At 37.5% G+C, this 23,460-nt stretch overlaps 2 protein-coding genes across 3 annotated transcripts in view; one reads left to right on the forward strand and one right to left on the reverse strand.

Moving 5' to 3' along the window:
- LOC134532737 (small conductance calcium-activated potassium channel protein) overlaps window positions 1-23,460 on the reverse strand; it is a 768,096-nt gene that overhangs the window by 297,614 nt on the left and 447,022 nt on the right. The window lies entirely within an intron of this gene.
- On the forward strand, window positions 8,821-10,852 carry LOC134532700 (uncharacterized). The gene is made up of 2 exons (XM_063369448.1): window positions 8,821-9,500; window positions 9,909-10,852. The coding sequence occupies exons 1-2, from the start codon at window positions 9,348-9,350 to the stop codon at window positions 10,365-10,367; spliced, it is 612 nt and encodes a 203-aa protein (XP_063225518.1). The 5' UTR covers window positions 8,821-9,347; the 3' UTR covers window positions 10,368-10,852.

Consider the following 23,460-nt stretch of genomic DNA (forward strand, 5'->3'; position numbering starts at 1 on the left):
GAAAAATCGGTAGATTTCTTTAATGTGCAAAATCTGACATAAGGGGTAGAAATGGGAACGTTTTTTTTTTTTTTTTTTTTTTGGAAAAACAAGAAAATTGCCATAGCAACCATAATTTGAAAAATATCACATCCGTTTGAACGTAATATAACTCGTAGGAGTAATGGCAAAAACGTTTGTCGAAATATTAGACACACCATCGAATCTGTTTGAACGGTTTTAAATATATATATACTTATATAAATTTTTCCTAAAACTTTTGTCTGCAGAAATTTTTTTAGGACAAACCATTACTGCAAGAGGTTGAAAAAAGGCATGGAAAGGAATATAAAAATTCATAATTTCCGTACCCAGTATACTATCGAATCTGTTCTTATTTATTGTGAAACTTAACAATATTATCTACAACTCTCGTTCTAAATCATTTTTATATAATACCAACCATTACTGCAAGGGGTGGCAAATAACAGATGATAAAGAACGAAAAAAAATAATAACTTCCTTAGTAAGAACACTGTTAAATCAGTTCAAATTGTTAGTAAACCTTATAAAGACGCGTGTCTGATAGAAGCTCGTGAATACGATGATACAGTTGTCTAACGCGCAGCTAGTATCGAGATGATTTCACGAAAACTTCAATCCCCACATGTATACAAACCGGAGTCATTTCGGAGTACCGCTCTACATACTGTTGTATGTCGCATCTCACCCGCAACTGACATCACCACTGGTTGCCAAAGTCACTAAGTGTGTGAATCGGCACCTTAAACCTGCAGTGCGGAAACCAACGAAATAAGACCAAAAATGTTCTTTTTTTCGTAATTTACCAATGTTTACTTGTCTAGTGGCTAGCGTGTCTGGGCAAGAGACCCGGACTAGATTCCTAACCGGGTAGGGTGCTTTCAAACCTTCTGCCTGCGTTTAGGACTGGGTTTTTCTGATGTGCCCTTTCACCTTAATCCCCTAGAAGGCAATGGCGAACCACAGTAGAATCATCCTGTCTCGGCAACCTTAGAAACGTGATGACTGCCTTGAACTTGACGGCTGTCGACACTGTGACGTTGCATGTTATGATATACGTAATGTATGTAATGATATGATTTTTTTTTTTTTTCGTTCTCTTAGTACATTTTTCTTAGTTTTTCTTTGTTTGTTGACCATATTCCTGTTACGGAATATTATGTGGTGTTCATATCCTTGTTGACAAAAGCAATTGTTTGCTTAATTTTGTGTGTTTTTTGTCTTTTTTGAGTGTTTTTATTTCTTTATTTTATTTTTTAGTTTTTTTTTCTTCAACATAAAAAGTTCTTAGCAATGGCGTATGTCCAAAAACTTACATCAAGTTATACAATTATCGCCATTTTTTTTCTAATTTTATGCATTATGTTACACTAGATCACACACAGTATTCATACATCGTTTAACGCTTATTTATAATAATAATTATGCATTTGATTGTTTGTTTCGCCAAATTTAAAGAAACTCAGATTTACGATAGTTTAAAAATAGTCTAGTCATAGTTGAAAATAGTAACTTTATTAATACTAAAGTCATGTTTTTAACAGATAAACAAGCCACAGTTTTCTGTGTGAGCTATACTTTTTTTCATAAAGTAACGTGCAGTTATGTTGATTTTAATTATCAACAAAATGTTATTTGCTACTCTTGTAACTACCCTAATAAACTATTCTTACTTCGTGTTGATGAATTACCCTAAAGGTAAGCTAAACCTGTTTGAAATAAATCAATTGTTTAGTTTTAGTTACTTACTTAAAAGTAGTTTTCTGGTTGCCTTACACATTTCGGGCTGCTTCTACACTTACCAACAACTGCAAAGAAACAAATGGGAACATGTAAGAAAATTTCTATAGCCGCTATAAATTTCGAAAGCTTCTAAAACGCCTACGGCTCTGAACTATCTAAATGGTGTCCACACAGCTGATATATTACATTGTGTCTCTACTATCTACACTACAAAACATACAATTTGTGTCGAGAAATAATGTACGTGACTATCGGAAGATATGAAAAAAAATTGGTTGTCTGTAAAGTCGGTTTACGGACGATAGTTTAACGTGACAACGTCATAACAAAACATTGATGAAATTATTGCATACTTTTATGAATAAAACTTAATCATTTTTATTGAATTATCACTATTTTGTATGGATATAAAGAAGGAGTGAAATGAAATATACAATTTAATTGATAAATTTACTTTTATTGGCACTCATTAATTCAAATATGTTTATTACTTTAACGAACAGATTTTTTTAACTATAACTTTTATACATGTTTTCTATTTAACTTCTTCCAATCTGTGTTATTCTGTTAAGGATAGGACGATGATAGGAAAAGTAGGAAAAATAGGAAACGAATGGGAGTGTTTCAATTTTAATGTGCCTCGAAAAAGTCAAATCGATGGTTGTTCCAATCGAGTGGAAGAGTGATAAATGCGGCGCAAGCGTACAATGAGTGTAACGGGACAAAGCGTAACGGTACAATGTGCGTAACGGGACAATGATTCATCTTTTTTCGTGCGTGCAACCGGCGTTCATCTATTTATTAGACGTTGTCACGTCAAAAAAAAAAAATTTTACGAGTTTGTTCTCTTAACTGCGATTTGCAGTGTCACGGTTTCACGAGTCGTCCCAAAAAAAGATTTTCGTCTCCAGTTAACTGGTGATTCATTGCAGTCCTAAATAGCCGTGTAACCCAGGGATGCATTAAAAATAAAGTAGCGTTTTGGCCAAGCTGGAAGCCATCCCTGCCAAACTTTCCAAAATAACTCGAGAATCGTTCACAAAAATGACGCCACTGGTGTGACGTTTAAAACATGTCTACGTCACGTCCTTTTAAATTGCCTAAAACTCCAACTCAGAGTAGGTGCATTCTCGTTGTGTTCGCGTACAATTAAATGATATTAGAGGTTTATTTGAAAAAATAAAGTTAATATTTTTTGTGCTCTAAAGCAAATCGTTTGCATAACATTTTCTTCCGATATTTCGTATACATCTATAGATATATCTTCAAATAAGAATTAAAACTCATTATTTAATTTAGTTGTAAATTTAGCATTACATACGCATTTATTCATGAAAAAATGACTAGCTGTCTATTATTTAACAAGTAGTTTTTGCATGTAGTGCTTTAATTCCGAGGATAATATTTAAATTCTTACTATATGATAAAATATTACTTAAAAGTTATTTCTTCACTCATATATAGAATGTAAGAAAATTTTTGTATAGGATATGAATTTAAGTTTTTAACGATATTATTTTGCAGTTAAATAGTTTGAAACTTATGGGATATATTTTTAAAATTAATTTGATTATTAAATTTTTGTTAGATTTATTGAGCTCTTTATAACTTCAATGTGTACAATGTACCTTTTCGGCTTCCTTTTATATTCTTGAAGGACGCCTTATGAAATTTCTTCAAATATTCAAACACAAATAAAAGTATTGAACCAAAGAACTATATACGCAACCAACTCTGTGTGAACTACAATCATGTAATTTATCTTCTTTACGAAGTAAAATCCTGTCGCGTTTGGATGGATGGAAATACAGTACTATCAAACCTGTAATTTTTTTGCACATTTTCAAGGATAGTCCTCGGAAACTCAATTACCAACAATAGCACTTGTAAAATTGCAAGGCAAATAATTATACGATTTTCCATTTTAAAACCTCTGCCATGCATTTTTGGAAGTGATATCGTTGCCAAATGAGATTCCAAGGATTTTCCTTGTAAAATGTACATACATCAAAATTATACAGTGCGGCTTGGCATATAAATACAAAACGCCTATTTATAATTGTTGTGAAAGCCTGTAATCCGCTTACATGTAACTCACTTGAAGTTAATTTGATTAATATTTTAAGAAACCCCAGATGAAAATTCTAAATTATTTAATAATTTTAAATATTCAACTAGCTAACATTAATCCTCTCATTGTCGAAACATGAAATGTTATTGTTCCAGTGTCTACTAAATTAGTATTTAAAACATTATTTCAGATAATTTTTTTTATATTTTGAACTTGTTATATACCTGCAGATATACCTTTGTGATTATAAGAAGGTTACTGGCAGCACATTTAACAAACGCATATAAATCTACACTCGATAAGTAAAAACTACATAGATTTTAACATTTCATGTTATTAAATTTATGATATTGACACTTTTTTAATTAAATATGAATTAGCTGATAAGATTAAGAATTGCTACTTTCTACTTTCTATATTCCATCATGTCGAGTGCTTAGTTAAAGAAAATTATTTTCCTAAGATTGTATGCTTGTCTTTCGATGAACCAATCAACTGCTTTTCCACAAATGTGTGATAGAAACATTTCTTTTTCATACAGTCGTGGTACAAGTAACTCCGGTCATTTATTCGCAAGATGCTTTCGGATTGGCAAACTACCTTATAATAGCGTACAATTTTCGCTAGGCCTACGTGCAAGTTCGTTTCTAGTGTCTGTCAAAAAAAGGTAAGATTTATTTTACAACCCCTACAGTGTGGAAAAGATGCCTCGTATAACAAGAAGAGAAACAAAGAAAAAAATTAGCGCGTCGCCATCTGGTGCGTTATAAGTGAAGAGGATTATTAAAAAGTGAAAACCAAATAATGAATCATTCACATGATCGATAAAACATACCAATGAATGACACAAATATGTTCGTTCTACATGATCATAATCGTAGCGAACATAGCCTTACTTAAAAGCGACAAAATATGTCAAATTCTTTGACTCTTTACAATACATTTTAACCCTTTCCTTTCTTCACTTTCAAGAGCTCTACTCTGATATTCACACTTTCTTTATAATCTTGAAATATATTTCAATTTTAAAAAATAAACGGGGAAAATTATTTCAGTCTTGTATCGTATTATTAGTGTATAGAATTGGAAGAATTGAACACTAATATTAATTTTTATTTCGCTAACTAGTTGAGTTAAATTAATATAACATTTAAATAAAAGTTAACTTTTTCAAACATGAACTACATTTAAATTAAAGTTAACTTTTTCCAAACATTAACTAAGGATAACAAACTATCGCGCTTTTATCGTAGGTTTTACGAGTTACCTATATTTTTAAAAAAATATGATAAAACGATTCATTCGTTTATTTTAATAAACTTTTAGAACATTTGTGCTACTGAAATATCTCAACCAAATCGCAACCGATTGTTAAATTTTACAACTTTTTATTTTACTATAAAGGAAACTTTCCCACAATATTGGTTTTGTGTATCGGAGCTTCCAGATCTGTTCGCGGTGGTCCATGATATAGAAAGACTGGCATTCTGAGTGCAATCTGTAATGCATGAGCCCTTCCCAATGCCCCCCCCCCCCCCCGCCACATACTTCTACCCTGTGTGTGTGTGTGTGTGTGTGGCGAACATATGTTTCCTCGCTAATGTAGCGCTTGCCTCGCTCTCCCCTAGCCCCTGTCCCCCCTCCCACCACCCTAGAGGCCGCGCCAACTCGATGAGAAATTACGTGTTCCCTCCTCTTACTTTCTCTCCCCACCCCCCAATTCGTAAAACTATATTATGGCCCGAGGCAACAGTTGCGTGTGATTTGTGTGGTCGAAATTTGCTGCGCTCCGAAGAGGGAAAAAATTACAAGAACATAAATTTTCGCACATTGCTATTTTATTTTTCAGTTAATTACATGAATTTCTACCAAACCAGAAGGTTTTAAGATACTGAAGTAGCGGTTTGTTTAAAAATAGTATATTTTTTTCGGGTATTAATAAGCAATAGAATATATTTTTAAAACATTTTGATATTTACGTTTCGCCGAAATATTATCAAAATTAGCGAGGAAAGAAAACATGTAGCATATAGTTTTATCCACGTTTACCTACCGAATATTTTAAAGCGTTTTTGAGGTATGACTTATAATGATGATTTCTAAGCCAAATAATGTTATTTAAAGTACTTTTTTGAAAGAAAAAAAATTGAAATTATCTACGAATATTTGTCACTATCCAAACACTGACGTAAGATATAGTCCAAAACATTTAGCAGTTATTTATTTATGTTTTTATTTTTCAGAACTGTATTATCCAAACAAATATATAAAGCAATGACTAGACCTAATTTAAAACACACACATAAAAACGTTTATACCTATTTGTTATTGACGTATACAATAATATTCAGAGCTCGGCGGACAAACTTTGGCTGTACTTTCATCGCGAAAACATTTGTTTGATAATAACGTATGTACAACTTATGGTCTAAAGTACTTTCCAAGGCTGGTATAAGCAATAATTTTTCTCAATTATTAGACAAAATATTAAAGAATGAAAATTTAGGCATTTTAATGAAGTTTTATTAAACAAACTCTGAAAATGTTTCCCCAATCATTGCGAAGCAGTCATTTTCTTGAAAGCAACATGTTTTGATGATACTGTGATAATTTTTTTAATTAAATATCACCCATATGCTGAGATCTTGAAGTAAAAATGTTGTAACGCACAAACCTCAAAAGCCAATACCATCCTTGGGAAAAACATAATGAACTTAAGTCGTATTTTTGACTTCAACTTATTTCTTCCAGTTGAAATGCACCTGAAGTTTGCTGGTAGAATTTATTTTAATGTTTTTTTTAATAAAATTAAACATTAGAACTATTTCAACGGAAATACTCTAATTATTTTATTTCGTTTCGTTTTGATTAACGTTATCAGATAGACACATCCAACTTTTTAACTTTAAAATAACTGTCTCTCTCAAACGGTCACTTTCCTTGAGTGAATTTTACAACTGGCGAAAATCTGGTGTTTCATATTCAAACAAAAAAAATTATTCAAAATTTTAACGTTCCTAAAATGCTAATTGTTATTTTATTTTTTCTATGCTCACTGAAGAAAATATTAACGATTATTTTGATCGTGGCAGTTTGCGCGAAATCTCAAAGTGGACTAAAATTTTCCACTTGCTTTGAGAAAAAAAAATTATACGTGGCTGACGTAGAAGATTATTACTGATTAATAGAGACATGCAAAATTCGCGGATTCATTTCGCGATAGTCTAGCATCAAAACAACTATACCTTCGTACCGCTTCTGCGATTGGCCCACATTTTATCCGGGGAACAGTGAGCCAATGGGAAACACTATACCAAGAAAGTGCTGAATTACGGACAGCCTAGTTGAGACGTCTCACGCGTCAGTAGCAAATGAACAGGTGTCATTTCCGCGAGCATTTAAAGGACTGTGGAGTCTATCCGAGAGGTCAATGAATCTGCGAATTTTGCAGGTCTCTACTGATTAATAGAGACCTGAAGAATTCGCGGATTCATTTCGTGAAATGCTACAATTCAAATAATTATACTTTAGTGCTGCTTCTGCCATTGGTTCACTGTTAATCTGGAGTAATGAGAACCAATTAGAGACCCTCACTCGTGGAAGTGACGAATCACAGAGGCCACCCAGTCGAGACGACTCACAAGTCAGCAGCCAATGAACAGTTGGCATTTTCCCGAGTGTGTAGAGGATCGTGGAGTCTATCCTGGAGGTAATTCAAACCGCGAATTTTTCCAGTTTCTACTGATCAATTGTTGTGTCTCTGTCGGAAAGTTTTTTTTTTTTTTTTTTTGTATTTGTTTGTCCTCGAAAAAGATAAATTCCGTCCCGCGTGACGCCCGACGGGCAGATTGCTCGTCATCTGTGTGATGGGAACCTTGACACGTGCTGGGTCGAGGTAGCCTCGGGGACTCAATCAACCGACGTGTTTTCCCTTTTGTCCTTCGACGGCGGGACATGCAGTCGTGAAATATGGGACATTGGCGCGTCGCCCGAACCTCGATGTGTGCGCCGCTCTCGGAGGAACAGCGTCGCATGTCACATAATATGTAATACGTTTTACATAAAGGTCATGTATAATAATGTGAGAGTTTTTATAATATTACTAGCTGAAGTAACCGGCGTTGCCCGGGCTGAACACAAGTTAAAGGGGATTTTTTTTTTTTTTTTAAACCAAATATAGACAGTTATTTCTTCTTAATTTTAACATCATGTGTGGCAAAATTTCATCAAGAGTTGCCCAAATTCTGATTCAAGGGGTAGAAAACGGTGATGTGGGTGAGAGAGAGAGAGAGAGAGAGAGAGAGAGTGAGACGAAAGAAAGTAGTACACAAAATTATATTTATTTTATTAACTTTTTTGTGAAAAATCGTTAGTAGATAGTAGTGATTTTAATTTTAACGTCAAGTGCCCAAAATTTCATCTAGAAGGGAAAAATTAATGCCTAAATGGTAGAAAAGAATAATGTGTTTTGTTTTTCGTAATCTCATGTTTTCAGTGAACATCTTTTTCTTAATAGGTTGTTGATGATAACTTCCCCTTTGTTTGTACGTGAACGGTTCAATATTCCAGCAAGGAGAGTCAAAAATCTGTTTTCAGGGGTAGTAAAGTGGAATACGGGAATTTATTTCTAAACTTCATGAAGCCATGAAAAATGGTAGATCTAATAACAAAATGATTTTAATTTTTTAACATTAAGTGTAAAATATTTCATCGAGGTGTGAAAAAAATTAACTTAAAGGGGTGGGAAAGACGGATAGTGTCGTTTTTAGAACCAAAATTTATTCAATAAATATTTTTTTAATGAAATTTATATGAAGAAAGTAAATTCTTCCTCTTTTGAACGTCAAGTATGCGTGATGTTATCAATTTTGTATTAGTACTTTACTTTAAGTGGTGGGAAAGGTAAACGGGGTGAGTAGTAGGGGAAAGGAGTATAAGAGTGCGCAGTCGGGTAAGAGTACGCAAATCATTTTTATTATGTTGGTATCACTGCAAGCTAATGCCAGTGCGGTGTTTAGGTGTGTATGCGTGAACGCTGTTTCCTACTAAGTTGTTTCGAGTTACGTGTATTTTGCCTGGAAGTTATAGAGGAATAAGTGATTTACTGTAAAAGGTATGTAATTTTTTTAATAAACAATTTAGTGTTTTTGAACTCTTTAAGATTTGTTATTTCGTTTAAAGTTTATTTCATAATAAAGTACGTCATGTCGAGAACAACATGGCGTGGTTAGCAGTTCTCTATGTGTACTGTGCTGCTATCTGTTGACGATGTAACGAAACACTACGTATGTGGCTAAGAGTGCGCACTGGGTTTGTGAATGCGTACTCTTAGCCTCCCACATTTGTTCCACTGTTATCAAAAGAAACTTTTCTCTATGGAAATGTATCATATTACTTTAAGTGTAGTGATAACAGCAATACTAAATAATACATAAATACTTGTTTCTATTAACATTATTTATTATTTTGATGTGAATTTACCTTCATTGTTGCAGATATGATATCTTTATGAATGGCTCCATACAAGCGAAAAAGTGAGAGGGTTCTGACCACACAGGACATCTTAGATGAAGCAAAACGGAAAATAGAGGCTGGTGACAGTAAAAGGAAAGTGGCCAGAGATTTGGGAATTAAGGAAAGCACATTAAGGAAAAGACTCAAAGCAGTAAGTAAATTTTGTTTGCATGGCTGCATGAAAAAATGAAACAGTTTTTTGAAGGCCATTAAATATTATGTGTAGACATCGTGGTGTAGACCTACATACATTCCAGTAGGCTACCATAGATATGCCTACAATTGTTTAATGATAAATTATTTGTAGTGTTAAGTAAACATGTTTTCTGTAAATGTATTAGGGCCTATTTCTTAGTTGCACAAAGCATTTAAATACTTTGCCATTAAAAACATTTAGTAGGGCCTATTTCAAACGAAACATTTGACAGGGTAAAAAACCTAACCACATATTTTGCGCTTTCTTCAAAACAGTTCCTTTTCTTTTAGCCTAGGGATTCCGTTTTATTTTAGTTTTTATTTTGTGGTCTAGGCTACAAAGTTATGGCTCTGTTTGTTGCAGGGGACGGTTCCGGTATCACTTGGGCGCTTTAAAAATGCTTTGTCAGATGAAATGGAAAAAGAACTTGCACAGCATTGTAAAGATTTGGACAACAGGTTCTACGGCCTTACAAGAAAGCACATAATGAAAGTAGCTTTTGATTTTGCAGAGAAGAATGGAGTTTCTGAAAGATTCAACCAAGAAAAAAAGTTGGCAGGAAAAGATTGGTTAAAAGGGTTTTGCAAACGCCACAAACTTTCTGTTCGTGCGCCAGAATTATGCAGTGTTGCAAGAGCGGTGGGTTTCAATAAAGTTCAAGTTTCAAGATTTTTTGAAAACTTGAAGCAGTGTCGTCTCGAAAAAAAGTTTCCACCGCACAGGATCTTCAATATGGACGAAACAGGGGTCACTACGGTTCCCAACAAAACACCCAAGATAATTAGCCCCAAAGGAAAAAAAAACTGTCTGCAAGGTGTCTAGCGCAGAAAGGGGGCAAACTGTAACTGCTGTATGCTCCATTGGCGCTACAGGTTTTTATGTGCCACCTGCACTAATTTTTCCCAGAAAAAGAATGAATAACATGCTCTACAAAGATGCTCCGACAGGAACTTTGCCTCTGATCAGTGACACAGGATACATGACCACAGATCTTTTTATTGAATGGCTCAAACACTTTGCAATGTATGTCAAACCATCACTAGACGATCCAGTTCTCTTAATAGCAGATAACCACTCAACTCACTGTTCTCTCGGTGCAGTTTTATTTTGCAGGGAAAACCACATAACATTTTTAACCCTACCCCCACATGGTAGTCATCTTACCCAGCCTCTGGATAGGGTTGTTTTTGCACCACTGAAGACAGCATATGCAACTGAAGCAGAAAAGTGGCTAGTACAAAATCCAGGAAAGGTGATAACTCTTTACCAAGTTGCAGGCATTTTTGGTGCTGCGTACAGTGCCACTGCGAGTGTAAAACTTGCTAAAAGAGCATTCAAAGCTACTGGAATAGAGCCATATGATCCTGATGTCATAAGCGAAGATATGTTTGCTCCATCATTGGTGACTGCTCAAATTTCTAATGAAGAGGGCTTAGGGCTAGCCCTACATCAACCTGAAACCATGTCTACTGAAGTTGAGAAGAACTGTGATTCCAATAATTTGAATAACGATCAAGAAAATGGCAATTTGCTTTCTTCAGAACCCACAACATCTGGCACAATACGCATTCAAATTCAGTCAGTTCTGCCACTTCCACAACATAAGCGGCAAGAAAGCAAAAACAAAAGACCAGCTCAAAAATCAAATATCATAACTTCATCCCCTTACAAAAATATATTAGAAGAGAAAGAGAAGGCAAAGCAAGAAATAGAGAAGGCAAAAGCTGATCGAGCTCTACTGAAAACAAGACATGAGGCCGAGACAAAGAATGCGAATACAAAGAAAGTAAAGTCAAAAAATAAACTTAGAGCCAATTTTGAAACTGTTCAAAGTCAAGGTCCCTCTACAAGTCATGGTGAACCATCCACTGAAGTAACTACCTGCCCTGCTTGTAAAGAATCCTATGACGAAGACTGGATCCAGTGTGGAATATGCAACGACTGGTGGCATGAAGGATGTTCCAGTTATGAAGGCTATGGACCTTTTGTGTGCGACTACTGTTGATGCGGACTCTTACCCTCACTGATGCGGACTCTTACCCGCATAGTAGGCCAAGAGTACGCATTTGGCATTATTTTGTAAAACATTTTTATTCGTCTCATGTTTAAATCATAATTGCTAGAAAAAAATTCTGATGTTTCCTGATTGAGTAAAGCATGTTCTGTAAAATTTGTGTTTAGATATCATTTCAATTACTGCCCTAAAAAATTACCAACTTTCTAAGTGCGCACTCTTATACTCCTTTCCCCTATATAATAGGGGCGCCGAGCGCACGGGTTCTGGGTGTGGATTGTGATTGTCGGTCCGCCATCTTGGATTTGTGACGTCACGGCGGCAAAAATTCCTCAAAATTCCTCAAAAATGACTCAAAATGACTCAAAATTTCCCGTTTTAAGAAAAAATTTCTCTTTTCGAGGGAAAAATTTCCCGTTTCGAGGGAAAAATTCCCGTTTTTAGTCCTTAAAAGTCCCAGCGGCTGAAAATTCCTAAAACTGGCTTAAGCATCCTTAACTCAAGCCAACATTAAGCCATTTTTAGGATTATGACGTCACCGTTGCAATTTCCGTTACGATCGCCATCTTTAACTTTTTTATTATCCGATTTTAATGAAATTTTTTTTAAAATTTATAAAAAAATTAAATTAATAAAATTTTAATATATTTTTTATAAAAAATATACTTTTTAGACACGGAGCTCGGAGTCCTCGGTTCGAACCCAACGAGGTCAAAAAAACTAAAAATGGCGACAGACTCCTTCCCTCATGGTGGGTGCTGGCAGACTGACTCCCACCACTTTTTTATCATCATCTAGTATGACGTCATGGCCTCCATCTTGTCTTCGATGCTGGAAGCCATCATCATTGTATCGTCGGCTAGAGTGCGCCGATGACATGTTAGTTTAATTCGTATCCGCTAGAGTGCAGTAATCATTTATTATTGCTGTGTCACCCGCCATCTTGTCATTTGGCCACCATCTTGGAATCGTGTAATTATTTAGCTAGAAATTCGTAAAAAATTCCAAAATTCATTAAATAAATCACTCATTAATTTACAGATTGATTCGATCAGTTTCAGTCCTTGGTTCGATACCCGATCGATGCAATAATGTTTAATTTGATGTAAAAAAATAATAATTTCATTATTCCATGTTCAACATTCTTAAAGAGACATTAAAACCTTTACTGTCATCATCATCCTATAAGCCACCAACACCAACATATTGGTAATTCATAATTTTAATGCTAAAGATTCGGGAAAAAGTTCAGATATCATTAAATAAATTTCCAATCAATGTACTGATTAATTAGATCAACTTAGGTCCTTGGTACGATTCTGGACGATGAAAAAAATATCAATTTAACATAATAGTAACAGGTTCGAGGAATTAAACACCACAAGTTCTTTCACAAACATAATATTTATTACATAATTTCTATTCTACTACAGGATCACTTACGAAAGCCAGCAAATTTACAATCATTTAGTTCCGCAGCGGTGTGAAATGACTAATTCTTAGCTCCAATCGGTTTATACTAGACAGAGTCCAGCCAGAACCTTTACAGACATAGTCCACCTCTTCTTGACAGAGTTTCTGGATACCGTTTTTAACAGTTTGCTTCACATCGTTAGAACTGTAAATTACTGCAGCCGATGTCTTGAATGCACACTTCTTCACTTTGTCATCGAACGGATATGGCTTTCCATATATACAGTCCAACCACAAGTTATATTTCAAAGGTCCGTTTGTTGCTACATCATCAGTAAGCTGATTGATTATCTTCTGTCTGATATCGTCAAGAAAATTACAAATGTCCTTCGACTCACCGAACGTATTTAGATAATAGTAGTCTTTCAACGTTCCACGAAATGCAGACTGCGCCAAGTAGAAGCCATTATCGTTCACTTGTAATGCTCCGAACACAGTCTTAGGTTTAGTTCCATGTTCAGACGTCATAACAATCGGTTGCTGAGCATCTGTTCTTTTGGTTGTACGCTTTCGTGTCTCCAATCTAAAGCGAGGAGTCGAAATGTCGGCAGGTAGTTCAACAGTAGGAGCACAGACTCCACCTTTACATTTTTTCGCATGATGTCGCAAACTGTCAATTCGAGTAAACCATTTAAGGCACTCATCACATCGAAACTTCATGCGAGAAGGATTCTTCGTACATTTGCTCCGCTCATGTCTTCGTGCATCATGGGAAAATGCGAACGACGTATCACAGTAGCTGCAAGGATACCGTGGTGATGAAGACGATCCTTTCAGACCCGATCCAGATACAGACGTTGCAACAGTAGTACCATTTCCAGGCATTCTCTTATGCACATCGATGCATCGTTGTTGCGACGAAACCTTTACTTTCTGCCGCACAGCAGGACCTTTGCATGCCTTCATGTGCGTTTTCATATTATCTTTTCTGGCAAACTGCTTATGACATTTCTCACAAACAAACATTTTACGATATAGGTTCTTGGCACATTCGCTCCTCTCGTGTCGTCGAGCATTGCTGCTGTTTGAGAAAATCTTGTCACAGTAACAACACCGATGTTCGTTAGTTGTTGTCGATTCGGCATCCATTGAAGCCTCCATCGAGGGCGAAACGAAGTTCGTCGAGTTTTCCTGCACAGCCAGCACTACCGGCATTAAAGTCTCTTCTGCTGGTGGTATCGCGTCTGATGAAGTCTCCTCCAGTGTTGTCGCCGTGGTTGTCAACGGAATCTGCTCCTTCTCCGTCGTAGCTGTCGTCAAGGTTCCCGTAGTCGACGGTACAACCTCCATCGAGTTCGACGTTAAAGACGGTAAAGATGCCATCGAGGTCTCAAGAACAGATAATTGACACGACTTATGCACCAGAAGAAACAAACTAGACGATCCTTACACCGCCGACGTCAGTAACAAACTGAGCGATCTACTGTCTAGGACTCGCTTATATACATGCACCGTATGGAATAATACGCTAGTCAAATCAAGAACCATGTACAATAATACTAGAGTCAAATCTACAAAATTAAAAAAGAGGATCATTTGATCGAAAAAAAAATTCGATCTCTCCAATATACGCCAGGCTCCAAGAGCTACAATTCACGTCATCAGATCAATCTACATTTTGCTCCTATGCTTCAATTGACCATTAGCTGCAAGTTCTTCAACAGCTCCATCAGCTCCAACACGTAATGTACGCAATGTACGCGCAATACATGCAATTTACGTACAATAAATGTAATGATCACACAGTACACACAGGAAACGGAACGTACACACACAGTACACACAGAAAACGGAACGTACACACAGTACACACAGAAAACGGAACGTACACACAGTACACACAGGAAACTGAACGTACACACAGTACACACAGGAAACAGAACGTACACACAGTACACACAGGAAACGGAATGTACACACAGTACACACAGGAAACGGAACGAACACGTAATATTCACGCAATTGACGCACAGTACACGCAAAGTACACGCAATTTACGCAAAGTACACGCAATGTACGCAATGTACACAATATATATGCAATGTACACACAATGACTACACTTCGTTCGCGCAGGACAAGCATTTAATGAAAACGAAGCACGTTTGGACGGAAATTCTATAAAACGAAAGCTCATTTAACGAAAAGGAGGCACATTCTCTCGTTCATTCAACTTGGTAGGATACGATCGTCAATGATAAGTTAGGATATAATCTCTCCAACAGTCTATGAATCCAACAGTTTATATTTCCATTAGCCATCGACTCCAACAGACATTGGCTCCAACAGTCATTGGCTCCAACAGTCATTGCCTCCAACAGTCATTGCCTCCAACAGTCATTGGCTCCAACGGCCTTTTGGTTCATCAGCTCCAATGATATTTGGTTAGAATGCTACGACTCTAAGAGACTATGAGACTACAATTATACGAGTGTACAAGACTCCTCCAACTACCTTCAAGTGTACAAAGCTCCAACTACTTCAGCAGCATTATGTTATAAGATTACATGACTGCTTGTTTACATAGCTACAAGTCAACGAGGCTACTTGGCTACGTAGCTACAAGTATACGAGGCTCCAAGCCATCATGACTACGCGACTACGAGCCATGAGGTAACGAGACTACGTGACTACGGGTATTCAAGCTTACGAGACTGCGAGGCTACAGAGCTACGAAGCTTCTAGAACATAAGTTTACGAGACTGCGAGAATACAGGACTACAAGTGTACACGAGTACTTGACTACTTCTTAGCTTCATCAGCTCCAAATGGCTCCAACAGGTCCAACAGCCTCCAAATGCTTAACACAGCTCCAACTGGCTCCAAATGCTCCAAACGGCCTCCAAATGCTTGACAGCTCCAAATGTCTCCAGCAGCTCCAACAGCTCCAAAAGGCTCCAAATGACCTCCAAATGGCTCCAACAGCTCCAACAGCCTCCAAATGCTTAACACAGCTCCAAATGGCTCCAAATGCTCCAAACGACCTCCAAATGCTTGACAGCTCCAAATGTCTCCAGCAGCTCCAACAGCTGCAAAAGGCTCCAAATGCTCCAAACGACCTCCAAATGGCTCCAACAGCTCCAACAGCCTCCAAATGCTTAACACAGCTCCAAATGGCTCCAAATGCTCCAAACGGCCTCCAAATGCTTGACAGCTCCAACAGCCTCCAAATGCTTAACACAGCTCCAAATGGCTCCAAATGCTCCAAACGGCCTCCAAATGCTTGACAGCTCCAAAAGGCTCCAAATGCTTCAAAAGGCTCCAAATGGCTCCAACAGCTACAACAGCTCCAAAAAAAAGGCTCCAAATGCTTAACACAGCTCCAAATGCTTCAAAAGGCTCCAATTATCGCATCTGTCTTCGTCGGCATTTTCTCTTTTGCTCCCACTGCTCCAACAGCATTATGTTATATGATTCCATGGATATTTTGTTACGTAGCTACAGGTCTACGAGGTTCCAATGCATCATGTTTACGAAGCTTCCAGAACACAAGGTTACGAGACTGCGAGGCTACAGAACTACGAAGCTTCCAGGACACGAGGCTACATGGCTACGAGACTACATGACTCTAACTGATTACAATAGCACCACTCAGTGGTGAGAGTTAGGTTATCTAATGCAAAGCAAATTGATGCAAGGAGTTCTGGCTGTCATCAACAGATGTAGCCACGTGTTGCTTGCAGGTGAATATTAATTAGTTATTTTATGTGGGATGCGGGATGCTCACTAACGATCGCAAAAGAAGGAGGGCTTCGCTAGACACCAAGGAGAAGGAAGTTCGTCCATCCTGTTAGTGCTTCTTAGATTTCTCAGAGATTATTTGACTGAGTAATGATATATATTTTTTAAATTTCCACCTGATAAAAATTTACAAGTGCTGATTTATTGGCAGAATTTCAATAATTAAATGCAACCTTGAATAAAAAATGACATGACTCATTAAGTAAAAAATTCTTCATGCAGAGATCAATTCCTCATCAGTAACCAGAAGCATTCGGAGAAAACCATCAGATGTCTAGTCAGGAATAATCAGGAGCACACGGAGAAAACCGCCGCAAGTTTTCTTTGATATCATAAAATTTCAGGAAAAATAATAAAAAATAATAAAAAATAATAAAAAAAATACATAAAATTCTGGCTTGTACTAGAACTCTATCTTTGTTCAACAATGAGAAGTTCACAAGCTAGCAGAATCTGTTTATGTATTTTTTTTATTATTTTTTATTATTTTTTATTATTTTTCCTGAAATTTTATGATATCAAAGAAAACTTGCCGCGGTTTTCTCCGTGTGCTCCTGATTATTCCTGACTAGACATCTGATGGTTTTCTCCGAGTGCTTCTGGTTACTGATGAGGAATTGATCTCTGCATGAAGAATTTTTTACTTAATGAGTCATGTCATTTTTTATTCAAGGTTGCATTTAATTATTGAAATTCTGCCAATAAATCAGCACTTGTAAATTTTTATCAGGTGGAAATTTAAAAAATATATATCATTACTCAGTCAAATAATCTCTGAGAAATCTAAGAAGCACTAACAGGATGGACGAACTTCCTTCTCCTTGGTGTCTAGCGAAGCCCTCCTTCTTTTGCGATCGTTAGTGAGCATCCCGCATCCCACATAAAATAACTAATTAATATTCACCTGCAAGCAACACGTGGCTACATCTGTTGATGACAGCCAGAACTCCTTGCATCAATTTGCTTTGCATTAGATAACCTAACTCTCACCACTGAGTGGTGCTATTGTAATCAGTTAGAGTCATGTAGTCTCGTAGCCATGTAGCCTCGTGTCCTGGAAGCTTCGTAGTTCTGTAGCCTCGCAGTCTCGTAACCTTGTGTTCTGGAAGCTTCGTAAACATGATGCATTGGAACCTCGTAGACCTGTAGCTACGTAACAAAATATCCATGGAATCATATAACATAATGCTGTTGGAGCAGTGGGAGCAAAAGAGAAAATGCCGACGAAGACAGATGCGATAATTGGAGCCTTTTGAAGCATTTGGAGCTGTGTTAAGCATTTGGAGCCTTTTTTTGGAGCTGTTGTAGCTGTTGGAGCCATTTGGAGCCTTTTGAAGCATTTGGAGCCTTTTGGAGCTGTCAAGCATTTGGAGGCCGTTTGGAGCATTTGGAGCCATTTGGAGCTGTGTTAAGCATTTGGAGGCTGTTGGAGCTGTCAAGCATTTGGAGGCCGTTTGGAGCATTTGGAGCCATTTGGAGCTGTGTTAAGCATTTGGAGGCTGTTGGAGCTGTTGGAGCCATTTGGAGGTCGTTTGGAGCATTTGGAGCCTTTTGCAGCTGTTGGAGCTGCTGGAGACATTTGGAGCTGTCAAGCATTTGGAGGTCGTTTGGAGCATTTGGAGCCATTTGGAGCTGTGTTAAGCATTTGGAGGCTGTTGGAGCTGTTGGAGCCATTTGGAGGTCATTTGGAGCCTTTTGGAGCTGTTGGAGCTGCTGGAGACATTTGGAGCTGTCAAGCATTTGGAGGCCGTTTGGAGCATTTGGAGCCAGTTGGAGCTGTGTTAAGCATTTGGAGGCTGTTGGACCTGTTGGAGCCATTTGGAGCTGATGAAGCTAAGAAGTAGTCGAGTACTCGTGTACACTTGTAGTCCTGTATTCTCGCAGTCTCGTAAACTTATGTTCTAGAAGCTTCGTAGCTCTGTAGCCTCGCAGTCTCGTAAGCTTGAATACCCGTAGTCACGTAGTCTCGTTACCTCATGGCTCGTAGTCGCGTAGTCATGATGGCTTGGAGCCTCGTATACTTGTAGCTACGTAGCCAAGTAGCCTCGTTGACTTGTAGCTATGTAAACAAGCAGTCATGTAATCTTATAACATAATGCTGCTGAAGTAGTTGGAGCTTTGTACACTTGAAGGTAGTTGTAGGAGTCTTGTACACTCGTATAATTGTAGTCTCATAGTCTCTTAGAGTCGTAGCATTCTAACCAAATATCATTGGAGCTGATGAACCAAAAGGCCGTTGGAGCCAATGACTGTTGGAGGCAATGACTGTTGGAGGCAATGACTGTTGGAGCCAATGACTGTTGGAGCCAATGTCTGTTGGAGTCGATGGCTAATGGAAATATAAACTGTTGGATTCATAGACTGTTGGAGAGATTATATCCTAACTTATCATTGACGATCGTATCCTACCAAGTTGAATGAACGAGAGAATGTGCCTCCTTTTCGTTAAATGAGCTTTCGTTTTATAGAATTTCCGTCCAAACGTGCTTCGTTTTCATTAAATGCTTGTCCTGCGCGAACGAAGTGTAGTCATTGTGTGTACATTGCATATATATTGTGTACATTGCGTACATTGCGTGTACTTTGCGTAAATTGCGTGTACTTTGCGTGTACTGTGCGTCAATTGCGTGAATATTACGTGTTCGTTCCGTTTCCTGTGTGTACTGTGTGTACATTCCGTTTCCTGTGTGTACTGTGTGTACGTTCTGTTTCCTGTGTGTACTGTGTGTACGTTCAGTTTCCTGTGTGTACTGTGTGTACGTTCCGTTTTCTGTGTGTACTGTGTGTACGTTCCGTTTTCTGTGTGTACTGTGTGTGTACGTTCCGTTTCCTGTGTGTACTGTGTGATCATTACATTTATTGTACGTAAATTGCATGTATTGCGCGTACATTGCGTACATTACGTGTTGGAGCTGATGGAGCTGTTGGAGAACTTGCAGCTAATGGTCAATTGAAGCATAGGAGCAAAATGTAGATTGATCTGATGACGTGAATTGTAGCTCTTGGAGCATGGCGTATATTGGAGAGATCGAATTTTTTTTTCGATCAAATGATCCTCTTTTTTAATTTTGTAGATTTGACTCTAGTATTATTGTACATGGTTCTTGATTTGACTAGCGTATTATTCCATACGGTGCATGTATATAAGCGAGTCCTAGACAGTAGATCGCTCAGTTTGTTACTGACGTCGGCGGTGTAAGGATCGTCTAGTTTGTTTCTTCTGGTGCATAAGTCGTGTCAATTATCTGTTCTTGAGACCTCGATGGCATCTTTACCGTCTTTAACGTCGAACTCGATGGAGGTTGTACCGTCGACTACGGGAACCTTGACGACAGCTACGACGGAGAAGGAGCAGATTCCGTTGACAACCACGGCGACAACACTGGAGGAGACTTCATCAGACGCGATACCACCAGCAGAAGAGACTTTAATGCCGGTAGTGCTGGCTGTGCAGGAAAACTCGACGAACTTCGTTTCGCCCTCGATGGAGGCTTCAATGGATGCCGAATCGACAACAACTAACGAACATCGGTGTTGTTACTGTGACAAGATTTTCTCAAACAGCAGCAATGCTCGACGACACGAGAGGAGCGAATGTGCCAAGAACCTATATCGTAAAATGTTTGTTTGTGAGAAATGTCATAAGCAGTTTGCAGAAAAGATAATATGAAAACGCACATGAAGGCATGCAAAGGTCCTGCTGTGCGGCAGAAAGTAAAGGTTTCGTCGCAACAACGATGCATCGATGTGCATAAGAGAATGCCTGGAAATGGTACTACTGTTGCAACGTCTGTATCTGGATCGGGTCTGAAAGGATCGTCTTCATCACCACGGTATCCTTGCAGCTACTGTGATACGTCGTTCGCATTTTCCCATGATGCACGAAGACATGAGCGGAGCAAATGTACGAAGAATCCTTCTCGCATGAAGTTTCGATGTGATGAGTGCCTTAAATGGTTTACTCGAATTGACAGTTTGCGACATCATGCGAAAAAATGTAAAGGTGGAGTCTGTGCTCCTACTGTTGAACTACCTGCCGACATTTCGACTCCTCGCTTTAGATTGGAGACACGAAAGCGTACAACCAAAAGAACAGATGCTCAGCAACCGATTGTTATGACGTCTGAACATGGAACTAAACCTAAGACTGTGTTCGGAGCATTACAAGTGAACGATAATGGCTTCTACTTGGCGCAGTCTGCATTTCGTGGAACGTTGAAAGACTACTATTATCTAAATACGTTCGGTGAGTCGAAGGACATTTGTAATTTTCTTGACGATATCAGACAGAAGATAATCAATCAGCTTACTGATGATGTAGCAACAAACGGACCTTTGAAATATAACTTGTGGTTGGACTGTATATATGGAAAGCCATATCCGTTCGATGACAAAGTGAAGAAGTGTGCATTCAAGACATCGGCTGCAGTAATTTACAGTTCTAACGATGTGAAGCAAACTGTTAAAAACGGTATCCAGAAACTCTGTCAAGAAGAGGTGGACTATGTCTGTAAAGTTTCTGGCTGGACTCTGTCTAGTATAAACCGATTGGAGCTAAGAATTAGTCATTTCACACCGCTGCGGAACTAAATGATTGTAAATTTGCTGGCTTTCGTAAGTGATCCTGTAGTAGAATAGAAATTATGTAATAAATATTATGTTTGTGAAAGAACTTGTGGTGTTTAATTCCTCGAACCTGTTACTATTATGTTAAATTGATATTTTTTTCATCGTCCAGAATCGTACCAAGGACCTAAGTTGATCTAATTAATCAGTACATTGATTGGAAATTTATTTAATGATATCTGAACTTTTTCCCGAATCTCTAGCATTAAAATTATGAATTACCAATATGTTGGTGTTGGTGGCTTATAGGATGATGATGACAGTAAAGGTTTTAATGTCTCTTTAAGAATGTTGAACATGGAATAATGAAATTATTATTTTTTTACATCAAATTAAACATTATTGCATCGATCGGGTATCGAACCAAGGACTGAAACTGATCGAATCAATCTGTAAATTAATGAGTGATTTATTTAATGAATTTTGGAATTTTTTACGAATTTCTAGCTAAATAATTACACGATTCCAAGATGGTGGCCAAATGACAAGATGGCGGGTGACACAGCAATAATAAATGATTACTGCACTCTAGCGGATACGAATTAAACTAACATGTCATCGGCGCACTCTAGCCGACGATACAATGATGATGGCTTCCAGCATCGAAGACAAGATGGAGGCCATGACGTCATACTAGATGATGATAAAAAAGTGGTGGGAGTCAGTCTGCCAGCACCCACCATGAGGGAAGGAGTCTGTCGCCATTTTTAGTTTTTTTGACCTCGTTGGGTTCGAACCGAGGACTCCGAGCTCCGTGTCTAAAAAGTATATTTTTTATAAAAAATATATTAAAATTTTATTAATTTAATTTTTTTATAAATTTTAAAAAAAATTTCATTAAAATCGGATAATAAAAAAGTTAAAGATGGCGATCGTAACGGAAATTGCAACGGTGACGTCATAATCCTAAAAATGGCTTAATGTTGGCTTGAGTTAAGGATGCTTAAGCCAGTTTTAGGAATTTTCAGCCGCTGGGACTTTTAAGGACTAAAAACGGGAATTTTTCCCTCGAAACGGGAAATTTTTCCCTCGAAAAGAGAAATTTTTTCTTAAAACGGGAAATTTTGAGTCATTTTGAGTCATTTTTGAGGAATTTTGAGGAATTTTTGCCGCCGTGACGTCACAAATCCAAGATGGCGGACCGACAATCACAATCCACACCCAGAACCCGTGCGCTCGGCGCCCCTATTATATACTACTGGGGTGGTTTTTAAAAATCTTAAGTAGATAATTTTATAGGGGTTAATTTTAAATAAATATAGACAGTTAATTTTCTCTTAACTTGAACGCCATGTTTGCAAACATTCATCAAGAAGTACCATAATACGGATTTAGGGGTAGTAAGGGTATATATGAGTGGTTTTTAGAAAACTCGTATGCAAAATTTCATAAAGATATTCCAATATCCTGTTTTAAGGTATGAGAAATGGGGACGCGGTGCTTTCTGAAAACTCGTGTGGACAGGAAGAGGGGGGAAGGCTATTTGAATAAATATAAATTAGTACATTTCTTCTTGTTTTTAACATTATATGTGCTCAATTGTATTCATATGTACCTACATTAGGCATTAAGAGAAGAAAAAATGGGATGCGGTGGATTTCCAAACTCACTTAGGCATTGACCTCACACATTATTTCTAAATTATAAGTTTAACTAATATTATTTTTATTTTGAATGTTATGTGTGCAAAGTTTTCATCAAGAAACCCCACATTTTTGCCTTAAAGTGTGGGTGGGTTTTGACATTCTCTTTTTTTCATAAATTAGTTGAATACAGTAAATTTCCCCTTAATTAAAACACGAAGTGTGCTAAATTTCATCAAAAAACAAAAATAAAACTTCTGTTTTAGGGGGCACGAAAAGGGGATGAATGTGTTTTTTTTTATTAAATGTAGAAATGTGACCCGCTCTTTTAGAAATCAATTATAGTTGTAATTTACCTCTTATTTTAAATGCAAAGTGAACAAAATTTCATCAAGTAGTGGTGAAATTCTGTTTTAAAGGTGGGAAGGAGGTATGCGGGTGGTTTTTGAAATCTCATTTAGACAGTGACCATCCTCGTG

The sequence above is a fragment of the Bacillus rossius genome, chromosome 1 (assembly GCF_032445375.1).
Source record: "Bacillus rossius redtenbacheri isolate Brsri chromosome 1, Brsri_v3, whole genome shotgun sequence".
Taxonomy (NCBI): Eukaryota; Metazoa; Arthropoda; class Insecta; order Phasmatodea; family Bacillidae; genus Bacillus; species Bacillus rossius.